Source organism: Pelophylax lessonae (genome assembly GCF_965119305.1).
Source record: "Pelophylax lessonae genome assembly, chromosome: 1".
Lineage (NCBI taxonomy): Eukaryota > Metazoa > Chordata > Amphibia > Anura > Ranidae > Pelophylax > Pelophylax lessonae.
In genome coordinates, this window is record NC_138768.1 from 472,748,650 (window position 1) to 472,773,834 (window position 25,185).

The following is a 25,185-nucleotide window of genomic DNA, read 5'->3' on the forward strand; positions in this document are numbered from 1 at the left end:
TATTATAGAATGTTCCACAACTGACCACTCTGACTGATATCTGAAGTGATCTATAATCAAATAGGTCTGTGAATGTTAGAGAATGTTCCACAACTGACCAATGAATTCTGTGACTGATATCTGAAGTGATCTATAATCAAACAGCTTTGTCAATATTATAGAATGTTCGACAACTGATCACTCTGACTAATTTCTGAAGTGATCTATAATCAAATAGGTCTGTGAATATTATAGAATGTTCCACGACTGACCACTCTGATTGATATCTGAAGTGATCTATAATCAAATAGGTCTGTGAATGTTAGAGAATGTTCCAGACTGACCAATGAATACTGTGACTGATATCTGAGGTGATCTATAATCCAATATGTATCTGAAGTGAGATATAATCGATAAAGGTATGTAAATATTATAGAATGTTCAACAACTGACCAATGAATACTCTGACTGCTATCTGAAGTGATCTCTAAACAAATAGGTCTGTGAATATTATAGAATGTTCCACAACTGACCAATAAATACTCTTACTAATATCTGAAGTGATCTATAATCAATTAGGTCTGTGAATATAATAGAATGTTCCACAACTGACCACTCAGACTGATATCTGAAGTGATCTATAATCAAATAGGTATGTGAATATTATAGAATGTTCCACAACTGACCATTCTGACTGATATCTGAAGTGATCTATAATCAAATAGATCTGTCAATATTATAGAATGTTCCACAACTGACCACTCTGATTGATATCTGAAGTGATCTATAATCAAATAGATCTGTCAATATTATAGAATGTTCCACAACTGACCAATGAATACTCTGACTGATATCTGAAGTCATCTATAATCAAATAGGTCTGTGAATGTTAGAGAATGTTCCACAACTGACCAATGAATTCTGTGACTGATATCTGAGGTGATCTATAATCCAATATGTCTGTGAATATTATAGAATGTTCCACAACTGACCACTCTGACTGATATCTGAAGTGATCTATAAACAAAAAGGTCTGTGAATATTATAGAATGTTCCACAACTGACCACTCTGACTAATATCTGAAGTGATCTATAATCAAATAGGTCTGTGAATGTTTGAGAATGTTCCTCAACTGACCAATGAATTCTCTGACTGATATCTGAGGTGATTTATAATCCAATATGTATCTGAAGTGAGATATAATCGATAAAGGTATGTGAATATTATAGAATGTTCAACAACTGACCAATGAATACTCTGACTGCTATCTGAAGTGATCTCTAAACAAATAGGTCTGTGAATATTATAGAATGTTCCACAACTGACCAATAAATACTCTTACTAATATCTGAAGTGATCTATAATCAATTAGGTCTGTGAATATTATAGAATGTTCCACAACTGACCACTCTGACTGATATCTGAAGTGATCTATAATCGAATAGGTCTGTGAATATTATACAATCTTCCACAACTATAGATAATAGTGTAGCGCAGTCCAGTATCAGAATAAATTATGACAAATTAAAGTACATCCTTAAAAAGCCACAAACATCATTTAAAAAACCATATGGTAGTAAAAAAGTTCATAAGGTGAAGATATAGATGGTAAGAAAACACACAGTCCACTGGTGATCCGGTGAAATAAATAATAAGTGTGACTTGAGTGCTCATAAAATCCCATCACCCGGCATTCTCTGCCTCTCACCTTCAGAACTTGACCCACAGGGTCTAAAAGCATGAATCAATCTCCAGACTCAGGGCTGTGGCACCACATAACCGCCACTTACACTTTTTGGGAAAGAGTATCCTCTGTGGCTTTGTGATATCGTTATGCTGGAGGCATTTGTCTGGTCCTATTGATATCGTTTTGGCTGATCATCGCGGAGATTGATTCATGCTTTTAGACCCTGTGGGGTCAAGTTCTGAAGGTGAGAGGCAGAGAATGCCGGGTGATGGGATTTTATGAGCACTCAAGTCACACTTATTATTTATTTCACCGGATCACCAGTGGACTGTGTGTTTTCTTACCATCTATATCTTCACCTTATGAACTTTTTTACTACCATATGGTTTTTTAAATGATGTTTGTGGCTTTTTAAGGATGTACTTTAATTTGTCATAATTTATTCTGATACTGGACTGCGCTACACTATTATCTATATATGTATTGAGGGTGTTGGATTACACTTGACTGTCAGCTGCTGGTCTAAGTCTATGCTCATTCAGCGCTGAATCTTTTATTATTTTTGTTAATCTTCCACAACTGACCAATAAATACTCTGACTGATATCTGCAAATATCTATAAACAATTAGGTCTGTGAATATTATAGAATGTTCCACAACTGACCACTCTGACTGATATCTGAAGTAATCTATAATCAAATAGGTCTGTCAATATTATAGAATGTTCCACAACTGACCAATGAATTCTGTGACTGATATCTGAGGTGATCTATAATCTAATATGTCTGTGAATATTATAGAATGTTCCACAACTGACCACTCTGATTGATATCTGAAGTGATCTATAGTCAAATAGGTCTTTGAATATTATAGAATGTTCCACGACTGACCAATGAATACTCTGACTGATATCTGAAGTGATCTATAAACAAATAGGTCTGTGAATATAATAGAATGTTCCACAACTGACCACTAACTGATATCTGAAATGATCTAAAATCAAATAGGTCTGTCAATATTATAGAATATTCCACAACTGACCACTCTGACTGATATTTGAAGTGATATATAAACAAATATCTCTGAGAATATTATAGAATGTTCCGCAACTGACCAATGAATTCTGTGACTGATATCTGAGGTGATCTATAATCCAATATTTTGATGTAAAGAAATACGTCTGTCCCTACCTAACACAGGAACCTACCCCTCCCTACACTGCTAGCAATGTCTCCTACACTGTCTGATATGATGTAATGAAATCAATCTGTCCCTACCTCACACAAGAACCCAGCCCTCCCTACACTGCAAGCAATGTCTCTCCACTGTCTTACAAATTAAAAAAAAACTACTCTTGCACTGTCTGAATCACGTACCTGTCCCTGTCTCATCGCCCGCACAATGACACTACATGCTGCGGCTACGCGAGCAGCCTTCATGTAGTGTGGGGCGTGTACTTGGCCCCTAAGCAATGATTGGATAAAGGCAGCCTGCCTTTAGTCCGATCATTGCAGTGATCATTTGAATGGCCAAAGCATGAGGTAAGGGTGCATGCTTTGGCCAATCACATAATGCGCTGCATGCGCGGTGCGCGTGCAGTGCATTATGGGAAACTCAAATTTCCCGGGAAGAAGCACATTTGTTTGTCATTCGACGAACAATCGAAAGAGCGATGTTCGAGTCGAACTTACCTTCTACTCGAACTCGAAGCTCATCCCTACTTGCGTATACCCTATATCCATCACATCCCTTTTTATATATAGGGCTATCGATTACATCATATCAGGTCATTGAGTATTTTATCGGTCACTTGCGTATACCCTATATCCATCACATCTCTATCTATATATAGGGCTATCGATTACATCATATCAGGTCATTGAATATTTTATCAGTCACTTGCATATACCCTATATCCACCAAATCTCTATCTATATATAGTGCTATCGATTACATCATATCAGGTTATTTAGTATTTTATCGGTCACTTGCGTATACCCTATATCCATCATATCTCTATCTATAGATAGGGCTATCGATTACATCATATCAGATCATTGAGTATTTTATCGGTCACTTGTGTATACCCAATATCCATCACATCTCTGTCTATATATAGGGCTATCGATTACATCATATCAGGTCATTGAGTATTTTATCGGTCACTTGTGTATACCCTATATCCATCACATCTCTATTTATATATAGGGCTATCAATTACATCATATCAGGTCATTGAGTATTTTATCGGTCACTTGCGTATACCCTATATCCATCACATCTCTATCTATATATAGTGCTATCGATTACATCATATCAGGTCATTGAGTATTTTATCGGTCACTTGCGTATACCCTATATCCATCACATCTCTATCTATATATAGGGCTATCGATTACATATAAGAGCGGTCAGCAGGAGGGTGCACATTACTGCTGACTCTCGGTCCAGCAGGCATGGACAGGGACGTTTCATTTTGTTCAAGGCACACTGGGTAACTCTGCTGGCAGCTGGGAAGGATGCAGGACAGGGTTCGGTGTTGCAGCTTGTTTTGCCACCACTACTCCAAAAAGCTGGTGATGGTTCTGCCACATCTGGCTACTCCACCACCTCCTCCTCCTCCATGTCCTCTTCTGATCAATTGTCCTCTGAAGCAGCAGTGCTCCCTAAGCGTTCAAGGGGCTAAGCAATCAGTCAGGCTAAAAGATGCAATGCCTTGCTTCAGTTGGTCTGTCTAGGGGATAGGAGTCACGCCGGTGCAGAGATTCTCTCAGCTCTGCAGGGGCAGGCTCAGAGATATTTGACGCCAGGACTGCTTTAGCCAGGAATGGTTGTATGCGACAATGGCACCAACCTTCTCTCCGTCCTCCGACAGGGACACTTGACACATGTTCCATGCTTGGCACATGTGCTGAATCTGGTGGTGCAGCCTTTCTTGAGCAGATACATGGACTTCCAAGATCTCCTGAAGCGGGCCAGAAACGTCTGTGGCCATTTCCGCCATTTGTACAATGCCAGTGCTTGCTTATCTGACATTTAATGGGAATTCAACCTGCCCACCAACCGCCTGATTTGTGGCATGCCCTCCAGGTGGAACTCAACGTTGGCAATTCTGCAGCGGCTGCACACGCAGCAGAGGGTCATCAATGAGTACCTGTGTGTATGGAACAAGAACTGGGTCAGGGGAGCTTGGATTTTTTTTGCCACGCCAGTCGCTTTTAATAAAGAATGCATGCATCGCCCTTTCACCATTTTGAGGAGGCCACAAGGATGGTGAGCCGGGATGATACATGCATCAGTGACACTATCCCGTTAGTCTACCTGCTGCTACCACGCTCAATGGAATCATGGACAGGGCACTTGAGGCAGAACAGCGGGAGGAAGAGGAGGACTTCCTTTCCTCACAAGGCCCCCTTCCTGCAGGGTCACAAAACACACAGGAGGAAGAGGAGGAGGAGGATTTCGGCAGCATGGATGTGGAGGATAGCATATAGCAGTCTTTAAGGGATGGTTTTGATTCCCCAGAAACCCCAGGAGTTGTACGTGGTTGGAGAGAGGTTGCTCCTGACAATGTTATCCTTAGTGACCCAGAGAAATCAGAAGCTCATGCCTCCTCCAACTTACGTTGCATGGGCTCCCTAATTCTGCAAAGCCTGCGAAAGGACCCAAGGATTTGTGCTTTCAAGGACAGGGATAATTACTGGTTGGCAACCCTTCTTGATCCAGGTTACAAGGGTAAAGTTGCAGAGCTCATCCTGCCTTCTCAGAGGGAGCAGAGGATGAAACATCTTGAGGAGGCCTTGAAAAAAAATTTGTGTATCACCTTTCCAGACACTGGGAGGTCAACATTTTCCGGACTTGTTTCTGAGGCATCATTCAGCCAAAGGAGGAGCGGTGGAGAAGGCGGTTGGCTGACCGATGCCTTTAAACAGTTCTTTAGTCCTCGGCAGCACCCAGGGCTGTTAGGTTTAAGCAGCCATCTGCAGCGTCTCCATCATATGGTGCATGATTATCTAGGTACAAGAGCAAACTTGGAGACCTTTCCAGCTGAGCATTCACTGGGTTACTGGGTCTTGAGGATGGACCACTGGCCAGAACTTTCTCAATATGCAATGGAGCCACTGGCCTGACCTGCTTCCAGCGTGCTTTCTTAACGGACGTTCAGTGCTGCTGGAGGTTTTGTGACAGACAAAAGATTGCGTCTGCAAAACAAAATTAAACCCGCGCTAACCCTACAACTGAAAATTAATAAATAAATTACAATAAAAAAGTTGTAGCTGCTGTTCACCAAGTATATACTCAGATAGGATGTAGGTAATCAATTTACACAGTGCTAGCATAAATGAATAAAGAACTAATAAAAGTGACACAATAAATAACGATGTGACTCAAATATAAAAATGTGCAAAAATTCCAATAAAATGTCCAAAATTAGTGATAAAATAGAGAAAGTGTCCAAATAGATAATCAGTGATAAAGTGCTCCAGTGCAGATCAAACACTCGTGCTCCAAGTGGTGGTGACCCCTCCAGGACCCCTACTCACCAGAAAGCGTGGACCCAGCAAGGGTCTAATAAGCTTGTGGACACTTTAAAAATTCTTGATATCCAGGCTAATTCCTCAAGGATCAAGGGCCTGGATACACCTTGCCACCATAGACAGTCCTAAGTTTCCTCCAAACAATGTTGGCAAGAGAGAAAAAGGGACCAGGATAGTGAAGGCCGTTTTACAAAAGTTTATTTGAATAAAGGCAAAAGATATACTCACAAAAAGAGTAAAACAATGAGCGAGGTATACACAGTAATCAGCCGGGAAGTAAACCAGAAGTGACGATGGCTTCCGGTATGACACCCGAGCCATCGTCACTTCCAGTCTACTTCCCGAACAGCCGTGGAACGCATGCTAATAGCGGCGCTCTCGGCTGATTACTGTGTATACCTCGCTCATTGTTTTACTCTTTTTGTGAGTATATCTTTTGCCTTTATTCAAATAAACTTTTGTAAAACAGACTTCACTATCCTGGTCCCTTTTTCTCTCTTGACAACATTGTTTGGAGGAAACTTAGGACTGTCTATTGTGGGAAGGTGTATCCAGCCCCTGATCCTTGAGGAATTAGCCCAGATATCAAGAGTTTTTAAAGTGTCCACAAGCTTATTAGACCCTTGCTGGGTCCACGCTCTATGGTGAGTAGGGGTCCTGGAGGGGTCACCACCACTTGGAGCACGAGTGTTTGATCTGCACTGGAGCACTTTATCACTGATTATCTATTTGGACACTTTCTCTATTTTATCACTAATTTTGGACATTTTTTTGGAATTTTTGCACATATATTTGAGTCACATCATTATTTATTTGTGTCACTTTTATTAGTTCTTTATTCATTTATGCTAGTGCTGTGTAAATTGATTACCTACAAAAGATACCTCGCTCATTGTTTTACTCTTTTTGTGAGTATATCTTTTGCCTTTATTCAAATAAACTTTTGTAAAACAGACTTCACTATCCTGGTCCCTTTTTCTCTCTTGACAACATTGTTTGGAGGAAACTTAGGACTGTCTATTGTGGGAAGGTGTATCCAGCCCCTGATCCTTGAGGAATTAGCCCAGATATCAAGAGTTTTTAAAGTGTCCACAAGCTTATTAGACCCTTGCTGGGTCCACGCTTTCTGGTGAGTAGGGGTCCTGGAGGGGTCACCACCACTTGGAGCACGAGTGTTTGATCTGCACTGGAGCACTTTATCACTGATTATCTATTTGGACACTTTCTCTATTTTATCACTAATTTTGGACATTTTTTTGGAATTTTTGCACATATATTTGAGTCACATCATTATTTATTTGTGTCACTTTTATTAGTTCTTTATTCATTTATGCTAGCGCTGTGTAAATTGATTACCTACAAAAGATTGCGTCTGTCCACAAACTCTGTTGACCAGCTGACTTTTATCAAAATGAGCCAGTCCTGGATCAACAAGAGCTATCAAGCCCCTGATGCTGATGTAACTGATTGAATTTGCTAGGGGTCTGCCATCCCTTGAAGACTGCATATGCTGCCTATCCAATTCCTCTACCTTGATTTTGCTAGTTTCCAACAATGTTTTTGGTTTAGGTCACCACCAACCCCAAAGGCCTAATTTTTCTGCACTTGAATGACAGGTGCATACAATTTAAATGTTGTATGTAATTTTTAACAGCAGGTCCTGTCCCTGTGCCCTGCGTCCAGCAAGAGTAACTGTGAGGGGTTACGGTGTTCAGGCACCACCAACACCAAAGGCCCAATTTTTTGCACCTGTATAAGTACATGCAATTTCAAATTTGTATGGAATTCTTACCAGCAGGTCCCATTCCTGCGCCCAGCAAGAGTAACTCCAAGGGGTTGGTTATGGTGTTCAGGCACCACCAACACCAAGGCCCAATTTTTGGCACCTGTATGACAAGTACATGCGATTTCAAATTTGTATGGAATATTTAGCAGCAGGGCCCGTTCCCGCGTCCAGCAAGAGTAACTGCGAGGGATTGCGGTGTTCAGGCACCACCAACAACCCAGGCTCAATTTTTCTGCACCTGTATGACAAGTACATGCGATTTGAAATGTGTATGTATATTTGTATATGACATTTTTTCCTTTAGAAATGTCAGTATTGCTGCAGCAGGCTACATACATCGTAGAGATGCGCTACTTTACAGGCACATTAAGGGGACCCCCCAGGCACGATATTTGAAGGAATTTTTCATTTTTATAGTTTTACTATTAAAATCAGTAAATCACTGCTCCTTTAAAAACAATTGTTTTTAAAAACTTATTTTGCATTGCTACTACATGTTCCTTAAGTCAGTACCCGGACCCCCATACACTTTTTTGGGGCAATAACTTGCATTTAAGCCTTCAAAATGAGGCAGTTTGATTTTTGAGGTTCGAGTCCCAAAGACTACAATGGGGTTCGTTTGTTCGAACAAACTTTTCCTCTGTTTGCTGTGTTCTGGTGCGAACCGAACCGGGGGGTGTTCGGTTAATCACTAACTGCCAGTAGGAATGATCGAACTTTTGAAAAGTTTGGTTCGACCAGAACACCCGAACTTTCCAAAAGTTTGGGTCCGGATTCCAGAACTCCATTGAAATCAATGGGACCCGAACTTCGGTAATCAATAAACTCCATTTTGAAGCCCTAAAACCCAATAAATGCCCCTAAAAAGTGCCTAGGGTTCTGGGTCATGCCCCAGGGACTATTAATCACACAAAAAAAGTTCTTAAAAATTGTCGTTTTTGATAGAGAGCCAATTATCGAAAAAAATTATTGAAAAAAAAATGAGATCTCTTTGGATTTAGTGTCTGGGGGGTCTAAAAAGTGTACCTGTGAAGTTTCAGCTCTGTAGCATGTCCAGAACCAGAAAAGAATCAAAAAAGATTGTTTGTCTTATAATTGCAGTAGAGCAGGCATATGGCTCCGCTATTTTCACACCTGGCCGTTTTTGTTGCAGGCTTTTATTGGGCTTTTTTGTGGATGCCTTTGGAGGCAGGCATGACATCTGAACTTCTGTGTAGGGGTATAGATACTGTGAGGGATTAGCTCGGTGGTAGGCGTGGATGACCCCTTTGGGGGTGCGTTTTCACAGAGAGATAGCCGAGCAGAACAACACTGATTTATTCATGCAATTTACTTCACACAATTGCAAGCCTCAAAACAGCCAAAATAGAATAAAACAAAATAAATCCTTGCCACTGTGGGCGGCTACCTTCTCACACACTGGAACCTATCTAATGAAGTCTGTCCCCAACCTACTGTTGGGCAGACTTGGCTGGTCATACAGCAGACTCTCAATAGTACATGTTTTATCTCTCCACCACAGCACATGTTCATTTAAGCTGTCCCTTTGTTTTTCTCTTCACATGGCAAACATTCCTTTATTTCTTCCACATAGAAATAGTTTGTTTATTTACCTTGAGAAGTCTTCACAACTGGTTACCCTCCTTAGCACACATCACTTCAGGGGGTCTTCTCCCATGCCCACACAGCTTGTCGGGAGGCACTCATCTGACTGTCCTCCTTCTCCCAGCCCACACGGCTTCAGGAGACAGCTTCCGGAGGCAGCAATCCATAGACTTCCTCTGGACAAATTATAGAGGCCTTCATTTCCTCATTCCGAACAGCTGAAGGCCTTTCAACTTCTTTACACCTTCCTGCTGCCTTTGGCAGCCGACACCCTATAGTAATTGGTGAACTTTCCAAACCAGGTGGGAATGTGTCTCCTCTCTGTGACTACATCCCCAGATTTACCTGACTTCCTGTCACAATACACACACACATATATGTATATATACACATACACACATATAGGTGTGAAAGTAGCGGAACCCTATGCCTGCGCTAACAAAAATTATTTGCAGGCATAGGGCTCCGCTCCTATCACACCTATATGTGTGTATGTGTATAAATACATTTATGTGTGTGTGTGTATATATACCCCTATACAGAAGGTCAGATGCCTCCAAAGACGCCCAAAAAATGCCCAAAAAAACGCCTGCAACAACACACCTGGGCGTTTTTGTTGCAGGCGTTTTTTTGGGCATTTTTTGGGCATCTTTGGAGGAAGGCATAACATCTGAACTTCTGTGTGATAGGAGCGGAGCCCTATGCCTGCAAATAATTTCATTAGCGCAGGCATAGGGTTCTGCTACTTTTACACCTATATGTGTGTATGTGTATATATACATATATGTGTGTGTATATATACCCCTATACAGAAGTTCAGATGTTATGCCTGCCTCCAAAGATGTCCACAAAAAAGCCCAATAAACACCTACAACAAAAATGGCCAGGTGTGAAAGGAGTGGAGCCATATGCCTGCTCTACTGCAATTCTAAGACAAACAATCTTTTTTCTATGGCGGTCACCCTTACATGGAATAGTTTGGTCACCCTGCCATAGCAGTCAGAGTCAGTTCACCCTACACTACACTACGGTCACCCTGACACTTAACACTTTCCCTACAGAAACTAGAATATTGAATCTAACTATAGTGGAAAATAGTACCCTAACTACACTAAATATGCCTTTCCTCACACTAATAATTGCTAAATGACACTTTTGCAGCAGGAGTAACAGAACTGCTTCCACTATCTTCCACAGCCCCTGTATTACAGTGCTAGAGATTTGGCAGGGCTATATTATATACTGGGGGACGTATTCACTACTGATTGGCTTCTGGACCTCCTAGTCACTTCAATCACATTCCTAGCATCCTCCTGCCCCCTCAATTGGCTTTTACTGATGGTTCTGGTCCAATCACGGGCTTTTAAAGCCCAGTTCCTGTCCCATTGCATTTTGGTCGGTTCTGGTTGCCGAATTCCGAACTTTTTCCTGCAAAAAGTTCGGAATTCGGCCGAATTTCGAACAGTCAATGTTCAGGTCGAACCGATGGTCGACCCAAACCATTAGATCATCCCTACCTGCCAGCTGCCTCACCGTCATGTGAGCACGTGCGATTCGCACACATAAGTCTCACTTGTGCGCAGAGACACCGTACAAATTATCCCCCTCCTTCCCCTCTACTCTATATCAGCCCCCCAATCCCCACGAGGGAACTTCAATCAGGACACCTCACTTAAGACGGTAGACCAATATTCAAGTACAGTATACTCTTGTATTTTATCCAGTTGCATCATATTCATATATGTGTTCAATCTTAGCTTTTAATCATAATCACACTTTTCTTCCCCCTTCTTTGCCTTTCTTCTGACCCCATCCACCCAGAGCACTTTATTACTTAAATAGCATCTTGCATAACTACCCACATTACTCCAAACAAGTGCATATAGGGTAATTCGACCCCGTTATTCAGCCCTTATTTCTCACAGCACAGCATCCCTTCTGTATAATAGAAAGAAAGGTCCTAGTGCTTATGGAGCTGTGCATGTAAATTAAAAATGTAAAAAACAATATTATATGAAGTATATGTGTATATACTTGATATACACATAATATGATAATATGAAGTATATGTGTATATATAAATCAATCAGTGGCTGCTGCTAACTAATAAGGTGTCTGTGCCTTTAAAGTGAAAGTGTGAGAGTCAACGCTGCCATCAGTGAAAATAATCCTTTCAATAAATATATATTTAAATACAAATCAATAAATAAACCAATGAACAATAGTATACAGTAATAAATACATAAATAAGTGCCAGGTGCAAACCGTGCTTAAACCTGCAAAAATAAATAAATAAATGTCCTCCAATTGTAGTGTATAAAGTAGACAAATGTCCTTCAATAAAATGCACACATTTGATGAAGTGACTGTGCTGAAAAGTGCTCCAGTGCTGCACTCCTGTACAAAGTGCTGGTGCTCCCCCTTAAGTATCCCTACTTACCGGGACCCAATGTGTAAAGAGCCTTATACAAAGATGTGTGGTCTTTAGATCCTGGTAATCCACTGCTGATTAAGTATCCCACTGCAGGAGGCTGCTGGCATATATTGCTGGCTGGCTGTATTCCCATGGTTCACCAAAGAAAAATGAAGCTCGTCATGGTGAAATACGTTTTATAAAATTTATTGTGCAAAAGAAAACATTACACTTAGAAAAAGGAAGTCAGAAACTGGCTCTACTCGGTTCGGTGGTTGCTACTCCAGCAACACGCATTCCACTGACCAGAAATGACGTCAACGTTACACGCGCTCTGTCCTGCTAGACGCTGCGTTTCGCCCTCCCTCTATTGCGAACGCCCAGAGGGAGGGCGTCACTTCATCAAATGTGTGCACCTTATTGAAGGACATTTGTCTACTTTATGCATTAAAATTGGAGGACATATATTTATTTGTAGCACCCTACAGGTAGGTGCTAGGTAAATGCATAGTGGGCCTTGTCTGCATAACAACAGGGTTGTGATTTATTTAGTTATGGTGTCAGGGCTTCAAGATGTGCCTGCTGAGGGGAGAAGTATCCCCACTGGCTCCTGTGAGAGGCTTCTCATAGGGCAGTGTGGGAAGCCCAATCAGGGGACGCATCCAAGCTTGTAACTACCCCAGAAGGCAGATTATGCTGCAAAGGATTCTGGGAGTGGGTATAAGTTTGGGGGAAGTGCATGACACTTTGTGCGTGTCTTTGGCGGGAGCAGAGTCCCAGGAGGGAGAGAACGGCTGTCTCTCCTCCTGTCTGAGGAAGTGGATGTCTTTGGGTGTTGCTTGAGAATCCAGAGAGTGCTGAGCTGAGCTGAGGGGATCCGGTGAAAGTTAAAGGGGGCATCTGCAGTTGGGCCCTGAATTGTACAGAGTTTGTCAGTTAACAGTTGCAGCTTTACAGAATCCTACAACGTACTACTTCAAGCCAGTGCAAGGCAGGAGGGGAGTATTCAGTGACTTTGTGTAATGTTCTGGTACCTTTGGGTACCCTAATTACTGATGCTGTCATCACTGAGCGCCGGACTGGATGGCTATTTAGATCGCCGGCTCTCACTCACATGTGTTCGTTCAAACTGCTTTGTGCCTTGATGCTAACCTGTCTTGAAGCTCTCATGCTTGCAAGCATACCTCGCTGTTGGAACCACGCTGCGCTGATCCCTGTATCCCGCTACCGGATCATCCGCTCTTGCCGAACCTCTCCTCTGCTACATTGCTATTAGTGATAAGTACCCCACAGGGGAAACCTCTATAACTTTCATACTAAAGCTTACACTATCTAGCTCTGCATACTAAGGACTATTACTACATCTGCATTATCTAAGATTGCTAGCTCTTGAGCCTACTACCACCTGTTCTTGCACTGGGTTGATCTCTCTTGTATGTCCACCTGCTACTCTGTCATCTGCTACCATACATGATTGCTAAACCTATCTGCATCCCATCTGCTACTATCTTACTTTCAAGAACATTTCCTTTCAAGTGTCTGTCATCTACCATCTCTACCCAACCTGTCTCTTCAGCCTATCATCACTGTGTTACTATATACATAAGTCACTCTAGGAAACATCTTATTGAGTGTGTGTATTTACTTGCTGAATTGAGATCATCCACACATGATGAGTCATTGAGAGTTGGGATTGGTGTCTCAGCGTTTCTCTACATGACTACTGAAGTGGAATATTTCTGCAGCTGAAAATCCACATCATACATAAAACGCAGGAGCGTTACACTTTGCAGTACAGCAGTGTCAGTAATTCTACAATTCACCGTCTTGGGTCTTCTGGACTTATTGTCGAGGATCCAGCACTTCTATCAAGCTACAGTGTGTTCTCAGAGTTAGTGAGCATTGGCTGGCATCGGCTGGCATCAAGGAAGCGCCAACTGCATTTTTCTAGGATTAAGTCCCAAGTGTATTAAGTTAAGCCTAAAGGAGTATCCCACTCATTCCCTTCTCCCATCCCCTTTTCTACAATAAAACCACAAAACCAAGATGCCTGAGTCATCCATGTCTCAGTTCTCACACCCAGGGTCGCAGCTCACATGGGCTGAAAAGGTAAACTGTAACAATGGCAGACCCACATCAGGCCACAGGCCTGGAAAACATGCTACATTTGGGGGCTCGCCCGGGATTGTGCCATTGGCTACTGGGGTGGTTGTTCTTGGAAACGGCAAAAAGAAAAGTCCAAAAAATCCCTTTTCGTGTCCGGAACTGCTATTCAAGCGCTAGGCCGGGTGTGAGACTGCAACCATGGGAGGTAGGGAGAGTGGACTGAAGTTGGAAGCCCACAGGGAAGGATGTCTGTGGCAACGAATATGTTCTAAGAAAAATTGTGATGTGACAAAGACTTTTCATATGGATTATGAAATGTGTTCTGCTATCAGAAAATGGAGGGCAGGAGGCAAATGTGTTCGAGTGTATGAATGCTGCAACTTCTTAACAGTAAGAAGTCCCAAGGAGGACAGGGAAGAGGATGTAGACGGTCCTAGTGTGGACGGTGAAAATGGAGGCAAGGGGCACGGGAACAGAGGTGCCAGGGGCCGTGGTGGTGGTGCACGCTATGTGGGAAGATGTTGACCGTGCATATGACAGTGGGACATTTATTCTTCATGCTTGCTGCACGCATACTGTGGGGTTTGTAGTCGGCCATGCCGAGAAGGGCAGTGGGGCTAGACCCGGAGCCAGTATGGAAGATGAGGATTGCACATGTGTGGCAAGGAAGAGTATCGGCCGTGCGACCGGCAGAGGGATGCTACTCTTGCCGAGCAAGAAGGGACAGCTGGCTTCAGTGGAGGCCCTAGTGCAATTAAGATTGGCGGATGTATGTCTAGCAAGTGACCTAATCTGCTTTGCAGTTACTTCCCGAGTGTTTGCAGCGAGGCAGCATTTGAGGGGAAGAGTTACAGTACCACGCAGGAAAGCACGCCAAGTTCAGGTCTGCCCAGTGGGAGGAGTAACCGCCCAATATGGCGAAAGGGTGGAGACAGCGGGAACATCCGGCCAATCAGGAATGATCCAGGGGACTCTATAAATATACCCTCCCTAGGGCGCGGTCGTGCAGGAGACACGTGTAGAAGAAGGAGGCATGTCGTTCATGAGAGGAGCGAAGAGTGTTTCTGCTATTACTGCCACCATGGGCGAAAACCCTGCGGAGCAGATCCAGCAGCCCAATCCCCCCCCCTAGTCTGGGATACTGGCATCCGGATGATGCCGGACGGCGGACTCACGTTGTGCACCGGAGGAGGTCGAGAGTTCCTTGGGGTGGTATGTCCCGAATGTGCCACCATTACTCTGAAAGTGCAGGTGTGGGTTCAATGTGGGCAATGCAGTGATCCACTTCTTTGGGCTGAGAAGGGTGAGGGCCATCCCAGGAAGTTGACTGTTATGTGGGAGACCGGCCTCACCCAGGAGGTGACGGGAATGAGTCAAAATTCCTCAGCGTAGCAGGAAGGGGCATGTTCAGGCTGATGATGCAGCTGGAGGCCCTGCCAGCAGTCGGTGGGCCTGCAGTCCGGTCACAAGGGAGTTCGGTCACAGAGCTCCATAGGGAGGGGGGTCTGTGTTCACCAAAACTGTAGGAGAGTGGTCAGAGGTGTCTACAGTAAGGGCCCTAATGGGATCTGCACCTATTAATGTCCCACAGCCTGTCAAGACAGAAGTCACCCAAGTGTCCTCTTCCAGCCTCAGCAGTGAGGGTGAGAGAGGCCATGTTAGAATTGATTCCCCATCCTTCTCCATGAAGCACGGATCCTTAGAGGAAGGCATGGATGATTGGGGATCAGTTGATGAGACCGAGTGGGAATGGGGGTCAGAGACTGGTAGCAGCTCCCCAGTTCCCGAAGTGACTGCACCCTTGGACCAGGAGGCTAAGGAAGCCATTGAAAGGGGGGAACTGGCCCAGAAATTGGGGTTCTGCGACACCCACGTTACAAGGGTCCCAGACCTCACCCTACCCGGGAACATTGCTAGGGCAAGGGACCAGAACACAGCATATAAGGAAATGATACAAAGAATATGCACTCCCTTTTCTCCACCAGAAGAGGTAACCGGAGGACCCTTCCCCGGTTGTCTAGAATTCAGCAATGGATGCAGAAAAAAGTTGCATTGGAGTACGGGTATGACTACCTTTATGCACCAAGGGAAGTGATGTTGTTCGTGGAAAAGTGCAGGGACTTTTGGTGCGATGAACTCATCTGGGACTACCTGTTTGTCCCAAAACCATACTGGGACTCCCCAGAGGAGGGGTTAAAAGACAAATTTAACAAGGTCAAAGCTCAGTGGTATTTACGGGCTCTCCATCTACATAGATAGGGTGGAAGTCCGCCGCCCAGACGGCTCAAGACATGCTTGGTCCATCCGAGTCAAAAATGAAAACGGAGAGTATGTCCAAGTGCCCCATACAGAGTATTACATCTGAAAGACGATTGTCAGTGTTCATTAAAGTGTTAGTATACTGATTTATGTGACTTTTACCTACAGGTAAGCCTATAATAAGGCTTACCTGTATGTACAATTAATATCTCCTAAACCTGCACGGTTTAGGAGATATTTGCACTGCATGCAGCCGCTGACACTAGCGGCGCATGTGCTCTGAAGGTCTGGCGGACCTTCAGAGTTCCTTGCCGGGAAGTTGCCGGAAAGTTAAAACCCTGTGCGCATGCGCGGGGTGACGTCATCGCGGCTTCCGGAAGAGACGCAGAGGGATCATGTCCGCTCCCACAGCGTTGTCCGGGGGTCTGTGTCAGGGCTTCGTGTCATGGTCTTACCTTCTTGCTGTTCTCCTTCGTTTGACATGTGCTGGCGGCCATCTTGGTTTCTGGGTTTCTTGTAGCCTCCCACCCTGCGGCTCCTCCTTCCCACTGGGAGGAGCTGGATGCCTAGCTCATATATATAGGAGGTCTGTGGCTTCAGTTCCTTGCTTGGTCCTCCTGTGTTCACATGCTTCTAAGACTGCTGCTGCTGCTGGTTCCTGATCCTGGCTTCGTCTGACTACCCTGCTGGTTCCTGATCCTGGCTTCGTCTGACTACCCTCCTGGTTCCTGACCTCTGGCTTCGCAGGACTCTGCCTCGGTTTCGCCATCCGTTTGGACTTCTGCTTTACAGCTTGATTTTCAATAAAGCCTTCTTATTTTCACTTATCTGTTGTTGTACGTCTGGTTCATGGTACAGGGCCATCCTCGCTACCCACGCTGGTTGCCAGACTTGATCAGCAGGATCACCTGTTGGGTCGGTTCGCCGTGGCGTTGCAAACCCTGCTTGAACGCACGGCTCATTTCGCTCCCGTTGCCGATGGGTCGGTTGTCGCTCCTGGGCCCGCTCCTACTGCCGCTCCGGTTGTTGCGCCAGAGTCTACCCCGACACCTGTTGTTGCGCCTGCGGTGTTTCGGGGTATGACCGGTTCTGCCCCCCTTCCACAGCGCTTTGGGGGAGAGCCAACTCCGTGCCGAGGTTTCCTTAACCAGGTGGGCATTTATTTTGAGTTGCTGCCACATGCCTTTCCTACTGAGAGATCAAAGGTGGCCTTCTTAATTTCGCTGCTCTCGGACAAGGCCTTGGCCTGGGCCAGCCCTTTATGGGAGAACAACAATCCGGTGGTTGCCGAGTTTTCCGGTTTTGTTGCTTCTCTTTGGAGGGTATTCGATGTGCCGGCTCGTGCTGCCTCTGCTGCGAAGCTCCTTATGTCCATCAGACAGGGTTCACGATCCGTAGCTGAATACGCCATTGAGTTTCGTACCCTGGCAGCAGAGGTGGGCTGGAATAATGAGGCTCTGGTCGCTGCTTTCTCTCATGGTCTCTCGGATGCCTTGAAGGATGAGGTTGCAGCTAAGGACCTACCAGTGGAGCTCGAGTCTCTTATTTCTTTCTTGATTTTGATTGACACCAGACTCAGGGAGAGACCTTCCTTTAAGGAGAGTCTGCGGAGGCCTCCTAACAGATTGGCGCCTACCTTTGCTGTCCCACCCGTGCCTCCCTCTCCTCCCACGCCTCCTGGGGATAACTTGGCTGGGGGTGAACCCATGCAGCTGGGCTTTGCTCGCCTGTCCGAGGGGGAGAGGGTACTCCGAAGACGCGAGGGTCGATGCATGTACTGTGGTCTCGGTGGGCATTTTCGGTTGGCATGTCCGAACCGTCCGGGAAACGCTCGCACCTGAGATCCTGTCGGGGGCAGATCTTGGGTGGAGTCTCCTCGTCCCCGGTTTCCCGTGTTGACAAACCACTGATCACTGTTGTCCTCTCCTGGGTCGGGGGCTCAGTGACGACCCAGGCGTTGGTGGACTCTGGTGCTGGTGGTTTGTTCATTGATAGTGTGTTCGCTGCCGCCAATTCCATTCCTCTGCAGGCCCGAGGTTCTCCACTGGCTCTTGAGGCGATAGACGGCAGACCCCTTCTGCCGCCACACGTGACTCATGAGACCCTTCCAGTGGGGATAGCCATTGGTGCCGTTCACAGAGAGTCGGTTTGCTTCCAGGTTATTTCGTCTCCACACTACTCGGTGGTCTTGGGGTACCCCTGGCTCCAGAAGCATAATCCGACTTTCGATTGGAGATCGGCCGAGATCCTCTCGTGGTCACCGCAGTGTGGGGCTAGTTGCATCCATGGGCCTGTCAAGTTGCTGTGTACTTCCTCGGACTCTCTGTTGCCTCCTGAATATGAGGAGTACCGGGATGTATTCGATAAGGTGCGCGCGGTTGCCCTACCTCCGCACCGCCCATACGATTGTGCCATCGAGTTACAACCTGGTGCCGTTCCTCCTCGTGGCAAGGTCTATCCACTGTCGGTAGCGGAGAATGAGGCCATGGAGGAGTACGTGAAGGAGGCGCTTTCACGCGGACACATTCGCAAATCCTCGTCCCCGGCAGGGGCTGGATTTTTCTTTGTGAAAAAGAAGGGCGGTGAGTTGAGGCCTTGCATCGATTACAGGGGTCTCAATCGCATCACGATCAAGAACGCTTACCCGATTTTGGCGGCTCAATCTGGTGCTCCCTCTGGGAGACCCAACGGCAGATGTTTTGTGCCTGAGGAGTTGCGCACTCGGTTGTTGCGAACCTACCATAACTCCAAGACCGCGGGGCATCCTGGAAAGAATCAGCTGTCCTGGGCTGTTTCACGTCTGTTCTGGTGGCCTTCCCTACGTTCCGACATCGCCGCATATGTAGCGGCATGCTCCGTTTGTGCCCAGAGTAAGTCCCCTCGGCACCTTCCGTTGGGACTTCTGCAACCCATAGCCACCGGGGAGCGCCCATGGTCACACCTGGGGATGGATTTCATTGTGGACCTCCCTGCATCCCGAGGCCATACGGTCATTCTCATGATTGTGGATCGATTTTCCAAAATGTGCCACTGTGTTCCTCTCAAGAAGTTACCCTCTGCACAGGAGTTGGCCACGATTTTTGCCAGGGAGGTCTTCCGGTTGCACGGTCTGCCCAAGGAGATTGTGTCGGATCGGGGGAGTCAGTTTGTGTCCAGGTTCTGGCGTGCCTTTTGCTCCCAGTTGGGGATTCATCTCTCCTTCTCCTCGGCCTACCACCCTCAGTCCAATGGGGCCGCAGAACGATCCAATCAGGCCTTGGAGCAATTCCTTCGTTGCTATGTCTCCGATCACCAAGACAATTGGGTTGACCTCCTGCCTTGGGCTGAGTTTGCCAGGAACACGGCGGTGAACTCTTCCTCTGGGACGTCTCCCTTCATGGCCAATTATGGGTTCCAACCTGCCGTGTTACCGGAGGTATTCTCTCCCCAGGATATTCCGGCTGTGGAGGATCACCTTTCCGTCCTACGTGCTTCTTGGGTACAGATCCAGAAGTCCCTTGAGGTCTCTGCGCAGCGCCAGAGACTCCAGGCTGATCGCAGACGAGCGCCTGCTCCTTCCTACCAGGCCGGAGACCGTGTATGGTTGTCCACCCGCAACCTCAACCTTCGAGTGCCCACTCCCAAGCTGGCGCCTCGCTTTGTTGGTCCCTTCCAAGTGCTTCGCAGGGTAGACCCGGTAGCCTATGCCCTTGCGCTTCCCCCTGGCATGCGGATCTCCAACGTGTTTCATGTCTCCCTGTTGAAGCCACTGGTGTGTAATCGTTTCACTTCCTCGGTTCCTCGGCCCCGTCCGGTCCAAGTGGGCAATCGTGAGGAGTATGAGGTGAGCAATATCCTGGACTCACGCCTGGTCCGCGGTCGGGTGCAGTTTTTGGTTCATTGGCGTGGTTATGGTCCAGAGGAGCGTTCCTGGGTTCCCTCCGCAGATGTCCATGCTCCTGCCTTGCTCCGAGCCTTCCACGCACGCTTCCCTCAGAAACCGTTCTTTACTCCGCGGAGGAGGGGCCCTTGAGGGGGAGGTACTGTCATGGTCTTACCTTCTTGCTGTTCTCCTTCGTTTGACATGTGCTGGCGGCCATCTTGGTTTCTGGGTTTCTTGTAGCCTCCCACCCTGCGGCTCCTCCTTCCCACTGGGAGGAGCTGGATGCCTAGCTCATATATATAGGAGGTCTGTGGCTTCAGTTCCTTGCTTGGTCCTCCTGTGTTCACATGCATCTAAGACTGCTGCTGCTGCTGGTTCCTGATCCTGGCTTCGTCTGACTACCCTGCTGGTTCCTGATCCTGGCTTCGTCTGACTACCCTGCTGGTTCCTGATCCTGGCTTCGTCTGACTACCCTGCTGGTTCCTGATCCCGGCTTCGTCTGACTACCCTCCTGGTTCCTGACCTCTGGCTTCGCAGGACTCTGCCTCGGTTTCGCCATCCGTTTGGACTTCTGCTTTACAGCTTGATTTTCAATAAAGCCTTCTTATTTTCACTTATCTGTTGTTGTACGTCTGGTTCATGGTTCCGTGACACTTCGTTTTAAGATAAGTATTTCATAATGAGCTAGTATGCGATGCATACTAGCTCATTATGCCTTTGTCTTGCAGGGTTTTTTTTTTTTAGAGTATACTACCGCTTTAAAAGGGAGGAGTTTCAGGAGCAACTACAGAAAAAAAATTTGTGTGGCCAGCTGGCTACCACAACTGACCAAGGAAGTTTAAATGACATAATGCTGAATTCAAGCTACACGTATTGAAGTTAAAGTGAACCCCTTGGGCCATCAGGTCAGGGTCCTTTCAGAAAGTCAAGCGTTGTGATGTCAGACCTTTTGGGACCATCGGGTCCGGGTCTTCTGGAAAAGCTATTTTGTGTGCTGGGTCCCTTGGGCCATCGGGCCAGGACCTGTTGTGGATTACAAATGGCTGTGTGGGACTTCATCCACAGTCTGTACAGATGAAGATGTTGCTAAAAAGTTCCTGTGTGCAAGAACTTTGGTGTGGGGTGTCCTGCTGGACCCCTGTGATGTTTTCCCTGACTCAGCAGGACTGTAGGTCATGAGAGACGGTGACCTGCCCTGTTTCCTCACTGAAGTGGTCAAAGGGACAGCAGAGGGTGCTGTGTTTCATTTGGACAAAGAGGACTGTGTCTAGATAGCTAGTGGTAGGGGATAAGTTTTTCCAAGTCAAAGGAGGACCCCGGTGTGTCAAGACACTGGTTAACAGAGGCAGTCAGGGAGGGAGTGGAAAGGTTGCCCTCGTAACTAATGGAGGAGGGTCTTTCCACTCAACTGTTCAGATAGTTATGCTTGTATTTCATATGTGATGCAGTTGACTAACTTTTGCTTCCCTTTCCTCTATTTAGGTGGGACCACCTTAGAGTTAGACAGTCAGGATGTTTGCATTGTATTTTTCTTGTTGTTCCCCACCAAGTGAGTTTTTTTGGTGGGAGGTGCATCAGTTATCATGCACCTTAAACTGTGTATCTTACATGTACAGCAGATTGTAAAGATATATTTTTTCATGCTAATTTATTTGTAAATTCTTTTTTTTTTCCCTTTTCTCCCTTCCCCAGGTTTGTTGGATACTCCCAATTTTTGGCAGAAGTATTTGATAGGAGGCGGCTGCCTCAGAGGGACCTGACTCATTTGGTGTGGGGTGGGTGTAGCACCCTACAGGTAGGTGCTAGGCAAATGCATAGTGGGCCTTGTCTGCCTAAAAGCAGGGTTGTGATTTATTTAGTTAGGGTGTCAGGGCTTCCAGATGTGCCTGCTGAGGGAAAAGTATCCCCACTGGCTCCTGTGAGAGGCTTCTCATAGGGCAGTGTGGGAAGCCCAATCAGGGGACGCATCCAAGCTTGTAACTACCCCAGAAGGCAGATTATGCTGCAAAGGATTCTGGGAGTGGGTATAAGTTTGGGGGAAGTGCGCGACAGGGTGTCTTTGGTGGGAGCAGAGTCCCAGGAGGGAGAGTACAGCTGTCACTCCTCCTGTCTGAGGAAGCGGATGTCTCGGGTGTCATGTGAGAATTCAGAGAGTGCTGAGCTGAGCTGAGGGGATGCCGAGAGCCTGCGGAGCGAGAGAGGGGTCCAGTCCCAGGAAAATATACACAGGTCGTGATTACTGCGGATTGCCCCTGGGGGTCTGCCAGAGTCAGAGGGAACCACTCCGGAAGAGGTTCTGGGATCCACTGCCAGCTAGCTGAAAGGGGGTACATAGGCTGAGGACCCTGAAGGTACAGAGGGGGGTACATAGTCAGTGAACCCCAAAGAATTCAAGGTTAAAGGGGGCACCTGCAGTTGGGCCCTGAATTGGACAGAGTGTGTCAGTTAACAGTTGCAGCTTTACAGAATCCTAAAACTTACTACCTCAAGCCAGTGCAAGGCAGGAGGGGAGCATTCAGTGACTTTGCAGTACAGCAGTGTCAGTAATTCTACAATTCACAGTCTTGGGTCTTTTGGACTTATTGTTGAGGATCCAGCACTTCTATCAAGCTACAGTGTGTTCTCAGAGGTAGTGAGCGTTGGCTGGCGTCAGCTGGCGTCAAGGAAGCGCCAACGGGCATTTTTCTGGGATTAAGTCCCAAGTGTAATTAGTTAAGCCTAAAGGAGTATCCCACTCATTCCCTTCTCCCATCCCCTTTTCTACAATAAAATCACAAAACCGAGATGCCAGAGTCGTCCATGTCTCAGTTCTTACACCCAGGGTCACAGCTCACATGGGCTGGAGAGGTAACCGGTAATAATGGCAGACCCACATCAGGCCACAGGCCTGGAAAACCTTCTACATATTTATTTTTGCAAGTTTAAGCACGGTTTGCACCTGGCAATTATTTATGTAATTTATTACTGTATACAATCGTTCATTGGTTTATTTATTGATTTGTATTTAAATATATATTATATATATATATTATATAGGATTATTTTCACTGATGGCAGCGCTAACTCTCACACTTTCACTTCTGTATAATAGCTCAGCTCTGTTCCACGCCAGTGTCTAAGCCACTCCCCCATCTCCCTGACAACTAATGATGCTGACACCAGCTCTAGCCATATAAGAGGTAGCTTCCTTTGGTCTCTAGGCAACGCCTGAAGTAGGGACACGCATGCCCCAAACACTAGGACTCGAGGGCATACAATGCGATTAGAGGAGAAGCGTTTTAACCTCAGGCAACATGGGGGGTTCTTTACTGTTAGGGCTACAAGAATGTGGAATTCTCTACCACAAGAGGTGGTTTCTGTGGGAAGTATGGTGGCTTTCAAAAGACTCTAAGAGCCGGTTCACACTGAGGCGATTCGACTTGCGACCTGTGAAGTCACGGTGCACAGCGCGCACCGCGACCTTGGAGCGACATGCACGGACTTCATATCATTGAAGTCAATGCAGGTCACTCCAGGTCGCCCCAAAGTAGTACAGGACCCTTTTTCTAAGTTGGAGCGACTTGTGTCGCTCCTATTAGAACGGGTCCTGTGCTAATCTATGGCAGGCGACCCACGGCGACTTGTCAGGCGACCTGACAAGTCGCCCCAGTGTGAACCGGCTCTTAGAAATACATCTCAAGGATCAGAACATTCAGGGCTATGTGAGATGATTAAAGCCACACACACCTACACAGGTTGAACTGGATGGACTATTGTCTTTATTCAACCTCACCTACTATGTAAGTATGTAACTAGAACCACCCCGCTTCCGCCAGATGTGATGAGGGAGAAGCTGTGATGCCACCAGGACACCAGGAAGTACCAGGAGCCACTGACACAGCCAGGATTAAGGACTGTCTACACCTCTCCTGCCTCCCCTGCATCGGATCGGATGACTTACTGTAACGCCTGATTTCCTATCACTCATGTAAGTGCATTACCTTTTGTGCCAATAAAGGATTGTTTTAATAGTACACTCAGGTGGCGCTGCTCTGTTCTCTCCTTTCTTTAGGCTGCATTCACACTTGAGCGTAGCGTTTTACCGCATTTTTTTACCGTGATTTTACCGCGATTTTTACCGCGATTTTCAGGTGTTTTTGGAGGCAGGCATTGACATCTATCAAAAACGCTGGTAATCAGCCCAAAAAGAAGCTCATGTACTTTTTTCAGCTACAGGCGTTTTTCAAAACGCTCAGATGTGAACAGGGGCCATTTAAATGGGGTTTTACTTGTTGGGCGTTTTGGAACGGTTTTTTTTGAGCATTTTTGGAGTTGAAAAACACTCAAAAACGCCCAGGTGTGAATGGAGCCTTACTGTCTCACCGTCCAACCGACTTCCAACACCAGCCAGGACGTTCCTGCAGTTTATCACAATTTCCTGGACGTGTTCAATAAAAAGAATGCAGACGTATTACCACCTCATCGTCCTTACGATTATCCAATCGCATTGTTACCGGGTGCAGAGATTCCCTTTGGACGTATATTTTCACTTTCAGAGACTGAACTTGAGGCTTTACGTCAATTTATTGATGAGAACCTAGAAAAGAGGTTCATTCATCCTTCATCCTCTCCTCTTTTGTACAAAGAAAGACCATACTCTCAGGCCATAGGGAGCTCAACAAAATTACTATCAAGAACCGCTATCCTCTCTCTCTCATTCCTGAGTAGAGAGGGCCTTGCGGTTCGCTCGGCGGTCGGTTCGCGGCGAACTTTGCTCGTTCTCAGTTCGCCGATCTTGCGAACATATGGCATTGTTTGCGGTGGCCATATTAGTTTACATCTTTGAGAACTTTGACCCATGACACATCCATCAGGTGGAACAGGACAGCCAATTGAGACATTTCAGCACATGGACATACCCCCTACCTTATAAATAGACCTGAACTGGCTGCTATTTTACATTCTGCTTT

The 25,185-nt window shown here is 46.1% G+C and overlaps 2 protein-coding genes across 2 annotated transcripts in view; both read left to right on the forward strand.

The window, feature by feature from the left end:
• The window catches only part of LOC309544483 (uncharacterized protein), a gene marked incomplete at its 3' end in the record, with an annotated part of 38,000 nt that extends 23,360 nt beyond the window's left edge, over nucleotides 1-14,640 (forward strand). Inside the window, exon 4 of the mRNA XM_082243390.1 lies at nucleotides 14,448-14,640. Coding sequence (XP_082099516.1) covers nucleotides 14,448-14,640 — 193 coding nt within the window. The remainder of the gene's footprint in view (nucleotides 1-14,447) is intronic.
• KISS1R (KISS1 receptor) overlaps nucleotides 1-25,185 on the forward strand; it is a 423,650-nt gene that overhangs the window by 312,451 nt on the left and 86,014 nt on the right. The gene's annotated exons all lie outside the window — the stretch shown is intronic.